Source organism: Aulostomus chinensis, chromosome 9 (genome assembly GCF_037954235.1).
Source record: "Aulostomus chinensis isolate RoL2024-O1b breed Wild chromosome 9, RoL_Achi_v1.0, whole genome shotgun sequence".
Taxonomy (NCBI): domain Eukaryota; kingdom Metazoa; phylum Chordata; class Actinopteri; order Syngnathiformes; family Aulostomidae; genus Aulostomus; species Aulostomus chinensis.
The window spans coordinates 5,658,147-5,673,048 of NC_141328.1; the positions used below are offsets into that span (position 1 = coordinate 5,658,147).

Below are 14,902 nucleotides of genomic sequence, written 5' to 3' on the forward strand. Positions count from 1 at the left end.
ACTCAATAAACTCACTGTGAATCACAATTAGTTTATTTTAATTTAACAGCATTACTTTTCTCACACAATCAGCTTCATTTTCCTCAGACAAACACGCGATCAATCATAAATTCTGAATCTGTACAAAAAAAATAAATGATTGCACAAGTAACCAAAGAGTAAAGCCTCAGATTTGTTGTCAGAATGAGAAATCGGTAAATGTTACAGCCTCGAGGAATATTTCTCAACAAACTAAAAGTATAAATGAATGATGATCATAGAAAAAACACATCTTTTGTGTCACATGAGAAAAAAAAATTTTTCATGAGCTTCAGCTTCTGCTTTGATTTGAGTAATAACAGAAATAAATACTTTCCATCTGTCTTTTCCAATGCTTCCTGAAGAGAAATACAAATCAGCTTTGGTTCAAAACGTTTTGAAAGTGTATTTGTGCTGGATACCTTCTGTCCTAAACTGTGACTTTTGGTTCTCCGTTTATAGTTTTGCGTTTGGACACTTCGGGACCTTTTGAACTGACCTCACAAACACTGAGTAACCACAGCAGTCTTGCACAAGTTAACCATTGTTGTCAGCCGTGTGACTCAAAACAGTTAAACCAGCAAAAAACAAAACAAAACACTGTAAAGAATTTGAAACCACATCCTCAGTCAGTCTGGATGAGTTGCGACAACCTGTTGATAAGCCTAACAGCTAATCAGAACATGAAGATTACTTTTGGTGGTGGGTTTCTATCAAGTCATGATTCGGCAGGGTTAAAGACAGGAACATCTCCTCTCTCTCTGCACCACACCAGCGATGTGTCAGCCTGGGCGAATATTAAAACTACACAACTATATTGTCATCACACAGACTTAAACCATTTACTTGATGTGTAACAGTCGGCAGTTCTAAGAAATGAAAATCTTCTTTTTTTAATTTTTTTAAAATAAAACTTACATCTCAATTTGTCAGGATTAAGAACAAAATATTGAAAGATTTAATTTTTATGTGTTGCTTTGTTAACTAAATGTGCCACAAACAGGTAACGTGATCTCTGGGTGATTTCAGCTAATTAAGAGTATCGACAGAGGTCTCTTTCAGTCTTCCAGCAGAGGTCATAGAATCAACAACACAAGCAGCACATGGAGCAGTCTGACAGCAGCTTCCAAGTATTTATACATAAAATACTTCTCAGAGCTCAAGCTGTTGCAAATTAGGTGTCTCTCTTGCTCAATTTTTTTTTTTTTTTTAAAGAAAGAGAGCAAAAAGTTGTGCTTAACTTCCTGTTCTTAAATCTTGGAGCATTCACAGCAAAGTTCACTGCATCTTGTCGCTGCCTTAAATTCATCATAACAGATAACAGCTGGAGCTCCCACAGCGCTCTGACATTTTCATGTCCACTGAAAGACTTTCGTCCCTCTTTAGAGTTAAATCTTTATCCTCTGTGATCCCTCCAAGATCAGAGAGTGGCGTTCGTGGACTGGACAGATGAGAAATGCACGTCAGTAAACACGGCAGACTTGTTGATGGGGCGAGCCCATTCTGGGTACGAGTTCAAGTCAAACATGGAGACGCCCCACGTGTTCATGGCAAGAGAGACCGAGAGGACGCCGAGGATGTTCATGACAAAACCAGTTTTCACCTGGGGAGACAACATGAGGAGAGTCATTAAACTACTCTTCATGTGGGTTTTAATGTCAAGTGAAACATAAATACACAAAATCATGATGAAAATGACCACTAGCTTACGTGGCGGTGTCTCAGCATCGGCATCACTGACACAACGCCAGTGGAACACAGTCGGAGTCTGTTAGGATCATGTCCAGGTAGACACATAGAGTCCAACAGCGCAGCACTCCAGGGGGATGTCTACCTGATATTTATTGTTACGCACCAACAATTAGCTTCTTAAAATTCACTGTTGGAAAATAAGTGTTTTATGTTGTGTCACCTTGCAATGCATCAACCAAATGCCAAACAATCCTTGCACATTGCAGAAATATAATGCTTTTATTGTTAGAGGTCAATAGTTTTTTTATCTGTGGATATTCGAGTATTTTCAGCTATTGCACAGGCCTCTGACAGTGAGAATTTGTGTCGCTACTGCTTATGCCTACAATTTTGTCATTTACTGATGAAATATTTCTATTGATTTGTTTGCATTTTCAAAGATATAGAAATAAGAGATTGTGTAAAATGTCATTCACCAGCCAAATCAAATGACCACTTAAGAAAGACTGCAGGAAGTTTGACAGATCAAACATGTCAAGGTACAAAAACATTTTGAATGTACTCTGTTTATCACATTGTAGTCAACAATAAAAGTTAGGCTACAAATTAACCTTTTTGGACCACCATTTTACACTGATTGTAGCCTTAAGAAATGTTTCAAAAAAGGGCTCCTGCACACTCTCTATATAAAATATATGAAATTTATTTGCAACTTTTAATTTCTAGACCTTTATAAGTTAGCTTTTGTCAGTCTTAAATAGGCAAAGTCCACAACCAATCAAACTTAAATAGAAGTTATTTAATCATAAACTTTAAGAATCAGTTTAGAATCACAAGAGGTGTTTTCCCCCTCTAGAGCCAACGCAGTTAAGATGCGGTTATGGTGAGGAACAAAACCACATTGTTGGTTAGGTGATTGTGTGACGCAGGACTGAAGATGTCACGTGAGCGCCACGGCAACATTATTTCCACGAATGAATGGGAATTTCCCACATTACACGCCACCCAGACAGGTGGTGGTCATTTCAGATATTTTCTGTGAGATCTCCGTGTTCTTACCATGTCTTTCACCATGAGATGCCCGGATGCAAAGGCGATGGAGTTGGGTGGTGTAGACACTGGCAGCATGAACGCGTACGAACATCCTATTGTTGCAGGGATCATGAAGTACAGCGGGTTCACTGAGACATGAATCGCCTGCAAAGACAAACATGAGGACAATGTCAGGGCAATTGTACATATTCCATAGCTGAAACAAATGATACAGCTTTACTGGGGTATTACTGTAAGGTTAAATGTTAAAGTCAGTCATTGTTTCAAGTGATAACATGCTTATTCTAGTTAAAATCTAACTTTATTCAAAAATACGAACTATGTTACGTTCCGCCGCAACTGAAACGATCCACACGTTCACATGCAAACAACTTCCAACCGCTGTAGACGTGTTTCTGACTTATCTGAAAAGATAATTCAAAACTGCAAATTTCTGTGAATCTTGAACACCCAAGTGAAAGTAGCTTGATGACACTGATGTAATTACACTCAAGCGATGACACGTAAGGAGCTCTGCTGAATGCAGGGATGGTGATGTCAGAAATGTGTCATGACCTCACTTGCAACTAAAGAGAGATTCTCCTAAAAACAGCACGACTTCTGCTGTAAAGGTGAATGAGTAAGTATGTTACACGTTTACAAGCTGTAACAACAGTTCCATGATTAGTTGAGGAGTTACTGTGCAGCGCAGGTAACCTCTGCAAAGTACAAAAGCCCCAGACAATGATTAGTGACAACAGCAGTTAATGTCCAACAGGCTACAGAGTCAACAGCATCTGTTGCAAGAGTTTAACAAGCCCACTAAGCTTTTTTGAAACAAAATGGAGGTCAGTGACAACCCTCGTGCCCTCGGCAGGTCAGTGGTTTCCAGTGCTTCATCTGGTAATATTCTGATGTGAGGCTTTCATGTTATGTAATCATGTAATGTAACGACAGATGCGGGTCTGAGTTCGAGAAACAAATCTTACCAGTTCTGCAATGACGGGTAAGAATATGATGATTGTTGCAGTGTTGCTGGCAAATTCAGTGAAACAGGCCAGGAAGGCTGTGATCAGCATCACAGCTGCAGCAGGAGGGACTTGGGCCAAAGGCTGGAGGTGGCCTCCGATCCAGGAGGCAAGTCCAGATTCCTGCCAAACGCCACAAGATTGAGGTTAAGGGTCAAAGATCAATTCACAACATAATAAAGCAAAAGCAGAGCACGGACCCAAACAGGGGAGAGAAGAACTAGCCTGTATATGACTAGAAATGTAAAGATTCAGCTATCGGTTTGGCTGCAGGAAAAGTAAGGACACTGCATATGTAAACTCTCATATCCTGATGTCATCTTGCAGAGGGGTATGAAAAATGAGGTAGAACTGTAATTAGCATGGACATTTTTCATATAGAATATGTACCTCACATGCTTTAGCCATAGCGAATCCACCTCCAAGCAACAGAATGATATTCCATGGCACAGATTCCTGGGCTTTCTTCCATGATAAAAGAGGGACATACGGCGTATTTGCAGCTGAGGGAACAATTGAATCAAGTTTTTAACTTCGTATTGTAACAGGGATTGAACAGAAGCTCTGATTTCCAAGAGGGTAACTAGCAGCAAAAATAAAAACGATAACATAGCTAACATCATCACCTGGTAAAATGTGCCAACCCATACACGCCTCTATTGTGTTCCTCTAGGCAAATGTGTCTTATTATTAATCACATCCTTTGGTAGCATGTTTCAAAAACATAACTAGTGACTGCAGACACAGATGAATATAGTTTGTTCTCATTTTTTTTATGGTATTCAACACTGCGTTTCATTAGAAAAACAATCTTCATACTTTCACAATTGGTACAGTTTAAAGGCCAAGAAGTATTAAATCAAGAGCTAATTCAGTTTAGTTTCAATTAAACATGATGAGCACCAAGATGGAAAAGTCAAAATATCACCCACATTGAAAGGAACAAATGAGCCCCATTATTTGCTTGTTTTTGGCTGCATCCAGTGGTTTATTTGACCAGCTGAACATAATATACACAATCTCATACACGTGTTTCTCTGACACACACAAAACATGTGCATACAGTCGTGACAGCGCACACACACACACACACACACACACACACACACACACACACACACGCACACACACACACTAGAGCAGCCCCTTTAACCCTTTAAAATTGTGGGGACTGGCCACAATGTACTTATAAGTCAAAATATCCACACAGTGTTGGTGTTCTGTCCAAGAATGGTTCACACAGGCATAGAAAGACATGTGTGTGCGCGCGTGCACACACGTGCTCACACACGCACACACACACACACACACACACACACACACACACACACACACAGACACACAAATGTGGCAACATGGCTTCGAGAGATTAGTCTATAATCACAGAAACAGAGAACTCATAGTCTCACATCCAGACGGGAAATTCACTCAGACTCTGTAATCTACATTATTAACATTCCTCAGGTTATTTTCAGTGTTTTGCAATATTGGTGCTACAAACACAGTGTCTTTCATTAATACTACCAATATCAATTTCTGGCCGATTTATCGAATTCTGACTTTTACAGAAATTTGCACGGCACACATTCTTTGACACCAAAAATACACTAGCTTTGACATTAATCCTTCATCAGCTCACTGACCTTGAGGGTCAAACCACCAGCTAAGAGAAGGTTTCTTTGAGGGGAAGAAAAACAAGATAGACACAATGATCACCCCAGTGACCGCATCTGAGACGTACCTGCAAGGGGAGGGGAGACATTGGGTTAGATCTATTGTCATTTAAAGGCACCTATGTCATGTTTTAATCAAGAGCAACTTTCTTACCCCTTTTTAAAAGCCACGCTCCAGCCGGTGAAAAATTTAGGATCCCTTGTGAACAGGAGAACAGCAAACAGTACAAAAAAGAAAGAGATTGCTCCCTCTGCAAAACTGAGATAAAGCATAAACGTAAGTAAAAGCACCTGTTATAAAAACCCACTAAATCACTCTTCGTGAGTTCTGACGACATACACGAGTCCTCACTTTATCGACCCTAGTTTCCTGTAATCTTCCTGTATGACAGCCCTGGCTCTGTCCTCCGCCTGGCTTCTGTGGTCGTCTTTCCTGAAGCACAATCTACAAAAGTATTGTTTGGAAACACAGATATTTTAAGAAAATAGGAAAAAAAAAATGGCACCACACAATGTAATGTTTCCATATACAATGATTGAGTGGTGCTGAAGAATTCTATTCTAATAGCAATTTATTGTGTAATTCCCTAATTTTTGACACCTAATTACCGTGTATTCAATCCCCCGTAGAGGAATGCGATCCATATCCATCCGAGAAACAGGAAGAGAAGCATGAGTGGGAGAGCAAAAGCAAACCAAGAGCCAAAATTGATGAGGTCACAGTCTGGAAAATAACTGTGAGACAAAGGACGACGTCAAATGTGATGTTTTTAAAATTCACTTGCACAAGACAAGTCAATAAAATGTTACCTTTTCAGCTGTCCGATCAGGATGAGGTTGGGTGCCGTACCGGTCAGCGTAGCAGTCCCTCCGATACTTGCTGCATAAGGAATACAGATCAAGAAACCTTTCCACACTTTGAGCTGATATTCCGCCTCAGATCGGATCTCCTCTTCTGTCCTCATGTCACTCATCTCCATCCCATCCATCCTTTTGAAGTTTAAAGAGACTTATCATGATCGAGTGAGAGTGGCAGATTAATAAAGGAACTGGAACAGAGTTTACCAGAGTTCCACATGGGGTTGTATTGACCAGAAAAACAGCTACAAAAAAGATCAATATCTTTGTTGAATATGGAGCTGAACCCGAAGACGTTAGCTTAGCTTAGCACAAACACTGGAGACAGGAATGGAAACAATAGCCTGGCTCAGTCAGGAGGCACTATCGAAACATGCCAAAAAATATTAACATAAGAAGTGTGTAGATGCAATTACTTGGAGTAAGAGTTTTACATGTAAATATGAGTGTAAAAATAAAACTTGCAGTTGAATTTGGTGTGAGCAGTAATTAAAGACACAGCTCTCCCCAGAATAAGATAAGGGATATTTAGCATTTGACACAGGGGTGTGTCTGCTTTCTCTAAAACACAATGGAAAGGAATTCAATTTGTCTTGTGGGGCTCAAAGGCCCCGGAACTCTTTTGCAATGTCTACCAGTCCAGGTACTCAAGACCATCAACAAACTTTGTTATGCACTTTCAATGGTGGGGAAAAGAAAATAGTTCCTAAACCAAAACTGCTCACACTTACCATTTTGGTTAATTATTTTGCGCCACGATTGCTGGAAATATTCATTGCTGTTGAGTTTTTCAAAATACATTTTTTGCTTTACGTGCTACAGGTTTCTTCACGATCAATGACGCCACAAATGAGGTGAACAGGAACTAAATGGTGACCTAAACCGACGGATCAACCCGTGCATGCACATCAAAGTCAAACTAGGTCAACGAAAGTAAATGCACGTGAGGGGGAGGCAAGGAGATTATTAGGGAGGAGACAACAGGAACAAGGCTGCTCTGAAGATGACTGATTAACAGATAAAGCACAGGTGTACACAGAGTACGCAGAGACAGCTCCTTACCCATCTATTGACAATATCTGTTTTTCCGATGGCACTGATGGCAGTGAATGCAGCTTTGTTGACTGACCTGAAAGTAGAATTTATGACAATTTCAAAGGAAACCATAACTCTATAAGGAACAATAACCTTAGAATGTGCCTTTTACAGAATTAATACATGACTTTTGTTCAATCCAGGATTATTAATCAATTACTACTTGAATATTGACTAACTGTCCAAGGACTCAGTGTATTGGAAAAGCTGTACAAAGTTCTCATTTTAGATTACATATTAAAGGCTCAAACAGGGGAGGTCAAAACAATAAAACAGCCATCTTCACTTTGCTGTTCAAGTATGAGGGTGAGGTGGACCAACGTTCTACAGTTAGCTCAATTTAAAAGCACAATATCTTTTTCATTATCATTATATTAATAACAGATAATTTACACATCCAGCAGATAGGGAGCACATCATTTCTTTGGAGTTGAATAACTGGCCAGCTGAGGGACATAAACCTGTAGCTGCTACATGCCTCACAATGTTTCCTAAAATTGATGCCAACATTTTTGAGTTTCTTTGTCAGAGTTCTCCTGCAGTACAACGGAAAACGATGTTAACTCTAACGACTGCAGGGAGAAGTCACAGGAGGAAGGCGTGAAGCCAAAAGAATGAGCTGAGAAGGCTGTTAATCTGCCTGCTTGATCAGTCTGTAAACCTCTCAATGTACCGTTAATGATGTCACTCTCACAAGTCTCTATAGACTTGGACTTCTTTTTCAGGGTCTCCAGGTCTCCAAAAAGACTCTCCAGGATGGCGTTAGCAATAGGGAGCATCATGGCTGTAGTGGCCGTGTTGCTGAGCCACATTGACAGGAAGGAGGAGGTCATCATCATCCCCAATATGAGCCTGGCAAAATAATTCAGAAACATAAACCACAGGGTGTTTGTTCTCCCTCCTCAACGGTTTCTGTTTTATCTCTCGGCCCCAAAATTTCAACAACACTAAAAGAAATGAATCCAGGGATGTTAATTATCTGGATATTTTCTCACCAGGCTGGTTTTACTCCAACAATGGTGAGGACCTTCAAAGCTATCCTGCGATGAAGGCCCCATTCCTCAATGGACGACGCCATCACAAGGCCACTTAGGAAAAGAAAGTTGGTTTCCAAAAAGTACTGAGGGCAGACTTGTTTGGATGGAAGAATTCCAAGTATTGGAAAGAGGCAAACTGGAATCATGGCAGTGACAGCCAGAGGGAGGGCCTCCGTGCACCAGAACATCGCCATCAGCACCACCACATAGAGACATTTTCCTTCCTGAAACATAGGAAGCAGGCTGTGATTTAGGCTGTCGACTGAGCTTTCACTTTAGACAAAGCTAGTAAAAGTGAAAGTGAAAGCAAACAAAAAGACAGTCTAGCACTGCATGTCTGTGTATAAAATTCATCCATTTTCTATACTGCTTATCCATCAAGGGTTCCTGGGGGGGCTGGAGCCTATCCTAGCTGATCCGAGCCATGCCACCCCCTTGCACAGAAGTTGGTCATAACAAAACCAACTCAAAAACGAATACATCAGAGATTTGAAAGCATGATCTAGAGAACACTTTACATTGTATACACTGTTTATATGACCATGTCACATGTTTTTAAGATTCCTTTTAATTCATCTCCCAGCTTTTTTTTTTCTTGGTTTGGTGATTTTAATCATTTTAATCTTCCTTCTTCGGACTGTAAGAGTTAATCCTTCAAGTTTCTCTGTCAAATGACTCAATGTAAAACAACAAAGGACATTACTTGTGTCACTTAAATAATCAAACACTAATTCTGTTCCTTTTCTGAATGAAAGCAGGAAAATCAGGGTTGATGAAACTGAGAATTTGATTGTAAGAACATGAAACTCTTCCCTCTGCTCTTGTCATTCCCTTTCACGGAGTTTGTCCTCAGTGTGACGAATTCAAATGACACATCAGTCATGGAAAAAAAAAGAAAAAAGCTACAAGACACATATGCGGAATCATATTCGGCTAAATCACTCACCTTTTCTGGTAGAGTAAAAAGTAAAGGCAGAAAAACCAGCGGAGTGAGCAGGAGGACCAGCTGTTTGTGGACGCACCACAGCTTCTTGGACACAACTGAAAGTTTCATCTCCAGCGGGAAATTGGCTGCGTTCAAGGGAAATGGTTCCACACTGGCTGAGAGGAAGCCGGGAGGCAGCACTTTGAAGCCTCTGGCACTTGCGGGGAAGATTAACTAGAAGCTTTGCTACAGGTTAAACTCATAGAGGGGTGTCAAATAGTTAAGCAGGATAGTCAGGTTTCCCCACTGGCCTCTCCCACGGAGACAAGAATGGTGCATCTTTGGAGGCAGCAGGAGGGGGTGGGAAAAGCCCCTCCTGCGTCATGATAGGGAAGCTTAACCCTTGTGCCAACAAAAACACACACCACAGCTTTTAGTTATGAGCCTTGAGACTTGAGACAGGATTGTGCCCTTTGACCGGGGCGGCGTGGCTCAGAGGCAGAGTGACCGTTCAGCAACCGAGGGTCGCAGGTTCCATCCTCACTTCCCCCGGTGACCATTTCGAAGTATCATTGAGCAAGATACTGAACCCCTAATTGCTCCTGATGGCCCTGCGACGCACTGGCGACCCGTCCAGGGGGAACCCCGCCTCTCGCCCAGTGTCAGGTGGGATAGGCTGGAGGGAGAAAGGTTTGACTTGTGCATGTTAGGTGATCTCCTGATACATGGAAAGGCTATCAGGAGCGTCTTATTCTTGGTATGGAGACACGTAGCACCTGGCTTTGATTGTTCAATATCGTATCATCAAAGCCTGAAGTATATTTTATTTATTTGTTAAATTTCCCAAATGTATGCACTACTCCCCGTAAGCACATGAATTAAAGCAAATTCCAGCTGCTTTGCGGAGGGGTATGACGTGTTTCAGATGATAATGTCCTCTTATTGGCGGCGTTCGAATTTGAAAGTAAATAATTTTCAACAGGTTTTTGCCATAAATTTTATTTAAAATATTTTTTTCAAACTAACTGATAGGATCAGATGTATGCCGTGGAGTAAAAGTAAAAAGTCCCGAAAATAAAATGAAAATATTCAAGCAAAGTACAAATACCTCGACAGCGCACTCGAGCATCGTCCTTGAGTAAAACTACTTTGCAACATTGTTATTGCATAATTAAAAAGCCCATGAAAGCAGATTAATTGCCGCTATTGTGCAGTTATCCCCCTCAGTCCACTCCAGGCTTCGCATCCACATCATTTTTTCTATTTTATATTAGATATATTCCGTAGAATAAATATTACTTCAGCTGTTTGATTTTCCCTGCCACGGTGCTGTTGTCTGAGGATTTGCCAGTAGGTGGTGATCTGTGCTCATTGTCTTCCAGCTGCTGCCTGCTGAGCTCCTCTCAGTGAGATCTCAGATTAATATTTACAGACGGCTCTGATCCGTGCAATGCCTTTCCTGCATTCGTCTGACCGTGAATCCAGAGGAGGACTCAGCAGTCCAGGTCCACTCCTCTGTGAAGACTGCACGATTGTTCTCATGGTGTCCACAAACTAGTCTCTTAAAGCTGCTGGATTTCTTTACATCCCCTACAGAGAAAGTCGGAAGGGTAGAATGTTGACGGTGAGCTGCAGCTTCACCTCCAAGACAAGACACAAGATTTCACCTGGAGAGGAAATCAGGCATTTAAGTCAACTGAGCCTGAGACTCCAGCTGCTTTGTGAAGGTCTGTCAGTACTTTCAGAGAGGCACTTTAACACCTGAACGAGACAGGAACTTGAAACTGTGTGGTGAGTTCAGAGCCAGAAGTTGAGCTTTGAGTGTTCATCCTTAATACAAGCTGAGTAAATGATAAGTAACATCAGCGCTGTAGAATGCATTCCATTTTATTACTGAATCATCACAATTTCAAAGTTTGTCTACAGAGTGCAACATAACCATTTATCACACAGCATTCAGAATAATTCAGCTCTTCTAGGCTGCGTGTTGTTCAAGTAGAGGCAGCACTTCCTCTCATATCTGTTCATATCCTGTTCACTTATGACAAGTTCTTTCCCAGTTCTCTTTTATTTTAAGTATGCAGCAGCATGCAAAAAAAAAAAAAATACTTGGGAAAAAAAAAAAACCTAAATTCTTTCAGTGTGATTTGAAAGCTTTGTCTTTCTATTCACATGATCTCCCTAACGTCACCTCTCACCTCTTCCTGTGCGGTCTGGAAGATCTGAGTCTAAGTTTATGAATTACCTGAAAGATCACAAGAGGAGACAGAAGAACAAAAATCAGGACAATACTAGCATAAAAAATTGAGTGACAAATTAAATTCAGGTAGTTTAGTAGTTTTAAACCTTTTTAAGCCTGTCAGGGGGTCAATTTAGTTTTTTCTGGATGTTATTGAAAACAAACTGATTGAGAGTAAAGCAAATATGTGATAATATGTGATAATATGTGATAATATGTGATGATATGTGGTGATATAATGAAGCACAGTTGTCATGTCAGCCTGAGCAAAGGAGTGATTTTTTGGGGGGGGGGGGGGGGTGGATTTTGCCATTTGAGAGAGCGAGCAGCCGCTTCGACTTCTGGTCTGAGGTTGGTGTTCACTTCACCACCAAGAATCTCTACCTTCTTTAATTCCACTTCAGAATGGAAATACATTTTTTTGTGTCCCTCTAATTTTTTATTTTTTTTATTTTTTTTTAACGATTACTTTCAAGTTCTCTTTTGGCCTGGCTTTCTCAAATCGGTCGAAGGCAAATACAGACACCGAGGCTTGGCACTGACTCTCAGACAGGTCTCATACAGCAAACCTGGTTGTTCAATCCGCATCTGTCTCTCAAAGTTCCCCGGTGGTTCTATTTTAGACTCTATCTACATTATTTTTATCATTATGTGCCTTTGAAATCCAGAGAAACTTCCCTGAGGACCAGACGAGGCTCTGGGTTTTAAGTGTCATATGCTGGATGCCTTAAAATTTTATAAACAAATGAGACTTCTGACGATTGTGGAAACCTTTTGTTTTTTTCTTCTGGGGACATAAAAACTTTTCATGTCTTGATTCTTGCAAATCGTCACAAGGCGAGTTTTCAGAATCCTGCAGTAGATTTGCTAACCGTACCAAGTGAATTATTTGTGAAGCACTTTTTTCACTCTATCAATATATTGACTGATAATTCCTATTCCATAAAAAAATCTGTGCACTACTGTGACAAATGAAGTTTCTTTACCCAAATGCTGATGAGAGATAAAACAATCTTGCTGCCGCCCACAGCCAGGTAGCCTACGATGCTCCATGTAACTGGCAGCTCCTCGAGTTTTTTGCACTGTTGGTCAGCCGTTGTGTTCCACAGATTTTTTGTTGTCGACATCCTGATTGTCTCAGCAGCCTGAGTCACACACACTGCATGGAGATGAAAGACAAGCTGAAGCTGAAGCTGAAGCTGAAGCTGAAGCCATCAGGAAAAGAAATATATTGCAGTTATCACCTTATTCCATCCATCCATTTTCTTCTGCTCATCCAGGGTCAGACACCCTCATTTGTACCCCCAATCTCATCAGATCAATCCCAGTCTTTACCCAAAGTTCATAACTGTAGGTGAGGGGAACGTAGACCGACGGGTGAATTGAGAGCTCTGCCTTTCGGCTTAGCTCCCTCTTCACCATGACAGACCGATGCAGAGTCCACATTTGTTACGTATTTATTTGTTCATTTACTTTACATGAAGTTAACATCATCAAGCAGATTTTTTTTTTTTAATTTGTCTTATTGGGAGACATTTTGGGCTGCTTATGTGCCAAAGACTGAATGAGGATGAAATAGAGCGACAAGAGAGACAAAGACAGACGGGTAGAAAAACAACGAGGGAGGTGGAAAGAAATTAAAGACTTACCGGGAACTGACAGGTTGACGCTGGGATAGAGATTTTGACCCCCTACAGGTGCACTGATGGCACATTGGTAGGTGCCTGAATCTTCAGGTGACACATTGGGCAGAAACAGATTCAGTTTCTCTCCAAACTGGGCCGGACGAGGGAAGCCAAAGAGCCTTGCTACACTTTCCTTTTTATATTTCCTGACAATGCCTTTTTTTCCTTTGTTGTTGACCTTAAAGATAAGCCATTGTCATATTTATCTTCACATCAACTGGGGTGAAAGTCTCAGACAGTCCAGGTGAAGTGAAAAAGACGGCTGAGGTGGGTGAAGACAACTGACCTTGTACCATGTCACTGAGAGGAAAGTCATGCTGGTAACGTCAACACCTGGACACTCCAGACTCACATCTTCTCCACAGTTTGCCTGAACTTCTGCCTGAGTCTGGGTGGCATAATACACCAGCAGCAGCAGCAGAAGCAGCAGCAGCTGACATATCAGACAAAAAATGTTTTATGAAAGTACAAGGCATCAGTACGTGACCAACTTTGGTTTATTTAGTGGATGAAAGCATTTGTAAATATATTAATATTCTGTCGTAAGCTTGATTTTGAATGTATTTTTAAAAAGTCAAAGTCAACTCACCTTAACGGAAAATACCTTCTGTGTCATCTCATCACTTTGTTGCTCTGGTGGGCTGTGAAAGTAGGTTTTAGTTTTTGTCATTTCTTATGCAATGTAACCACTGTTTCCTGTTAAAGGGTCAAGTAAGCAGGGGTTATAAATATACAGGGTCCTGGACGTCTCGGCAAACATGCCATCATGTGGCACCTCACAATAGTGCATCAGTGTTGAGTTAAAGTGGTGATAACGGTACATCTCTTCTGGTAACTCCTGGCAGCAAGCAGTTCAGTTTGTATCTCTATTGGACCACAAGAAGAAGCACTTTTCACCACAAGTACAGAAAAACTACAAAAAAAGAATATCTTCATGTAAAATGCAATAAATAAATAAACAAATAAAAAAGTAACAGCGCCGTGATCATAGATCCATCACGCTGCATTTTTACATATCAATAAAAGAATGAATAGGTGTGTGTGTGTGTGGGGGGGGGGGGGGGGTTGTTGTACCTAATTTTTGGGAAAATTAGAATGCTAAGAAAGAGTCCTTAAACTTGCAACAACTTCTTTTGGCCACTGAGAAATAGCAGAAAGAGGCAACTAAATTATTAGATACACCTACAAAAAAAAACAACAATAAAAAATGTAAAATGTCAGGAACACCTACAGCCCAGTTACACAGCACCCCAAATTACAGCCTCGAAAAGGGTCATTAAAATGAAATAACACCTCTCCAGGGGTGTTGCAACAGGACATGCAAAGTCATGCAAATGAAAAATTGAAAGCGTGGAGGTGGGCGCTGTAAAAACCCACACGAAGAGCTGAATGATGCTTAATCGCTCTGGAGATGATGAGTCTTGCAGGGTCAGGTTCGTAAACAGTTTCACCAGCGATGGTGGAAGGATGCAGCATGGATCAAGCATGGCTATATTAAATTTTGGTGCAGACCCATTTAACACAGCAAATAGCACGTCATTTTTTTAAACTTCAGGTTGACTGACTACAAGAACTGTATGTGCTTTTATTGCTCTCCTTGTGTTGTGTTTATTTGTTGCC

General features: G+C 40.8%; 2 protein-coding genes across 2 annotated transcripts; both read right to left on the reverse strand.

The window, feature by feature from the left end:
• Nucleotides 1–17: 17 nt before the first annotated feature.
• Nucleotides 18–10,058, reverse strand: slc13a3 (solute carrier family 13 member 3). The gene is made up of 13 exons (XM_086213318.1): nt 9,380–10,058; nt 8,392–8,657; nt 8,070–8,248; nt 7,364–7,430; nt 6,254–6,433; nt 6,053–6,178; nt 5,796–5,888; nt 5,598–5,702; nt 5,414–5,511; nt 4,161–4,273; nt 3,732–3,893; nt 2,770–2,907; nt 18–1,621 (listed from the first exon to the last, which is right to left on the reverse strand). The coding sequence occupies exons 1-13, from the start codon at nt 9,485–9,487 to the stop codon at nt 1,439–1,441; spliced, it is 1,818 nt and encodes a 605-aa protein (XP_086069444.1). The 5' UTR covers nt 9,488–10,058; the 3' UTR covers nt 18–1,438.
• Nucleotides 10,059–11,229: 1,171 nt separating this feature from the next.
• On the reverse strand, nt 11,230–14,131 carry LOC147255538 (uncharacterized). The gene is made up of 5 exons (XM_086213319.1): nt 13,872–14,131; nt 13,569–13,715; nt 13,247–13,460; nt 12,584–12,756; nt 11,230–11,603 (listed from the first exon to the last, which is right to left on the reverse strand). Exons 1-5 carry the CDS (start codon nt 13,950–13,952, stop codon nt 11,553–11,555), a joined length of 666 nt encoding a protein of 221 aa, XP_086069445.1. The 5' UTR covers nt 13,953–14,131; the 3' UTR covers nt 11,230–11,552.
• Nucleotides 14,132–14,902: the final 771 nt, after the last annotated feature.

What these genes read in the sequence shown, in the direction of transcription:
- slc13a3 (XM_086213318.1), bottom strand. Translation starts at nt 9,487, where the DNA reads ATGAAACTTTCAGTTGTGTCCAAGAAGCTGTGGTGCGTCCACAAACAG. An exon ending in CTGGTGGTTTGACCCTCAAG is followed by an intron (nt 4,274 to 5,413) that starts GTCAGTGAGCTG and finishes TTGTTCCCTCAG; the next exon opens with CTGCAAATACGCCGTATGTC. An exon ending in CTATGGCTAAAGCATGTGAG is followed by an intron (nt 3,894 to 4,160) that starts GTACATATTCTA and finishes GGCGTTTGGCAG; the next exon opens with GAATCTGGACTTGCCTCCTG.
- LOC147255538 (XM_086213319.1), bottom strand. Translation starts at nt 13,952, where the DNA reads ATGACAAAAACTAAAACCTACTTTCACAGCCCACCAGAGCAACAAAGT. An exon ending in AGAAGGTATTTTCCGTTAAG is followed by an intron (nt 13,716 to 13,871) that starts GTGAGTTGACTT and finishes CTGATATGTCAG; the next exon opens with CTGCTGCTGCTTCTGCTGCT. An exon ending in TCTCAGTGACATGGTACAAG is followed by an intron (nt 13,461 to 13,568) that starts GTCAGTTGTCTT and finishes CTTATCTTTAAG; the next exon opens with GTCAACAACAAAGGAAAAAA.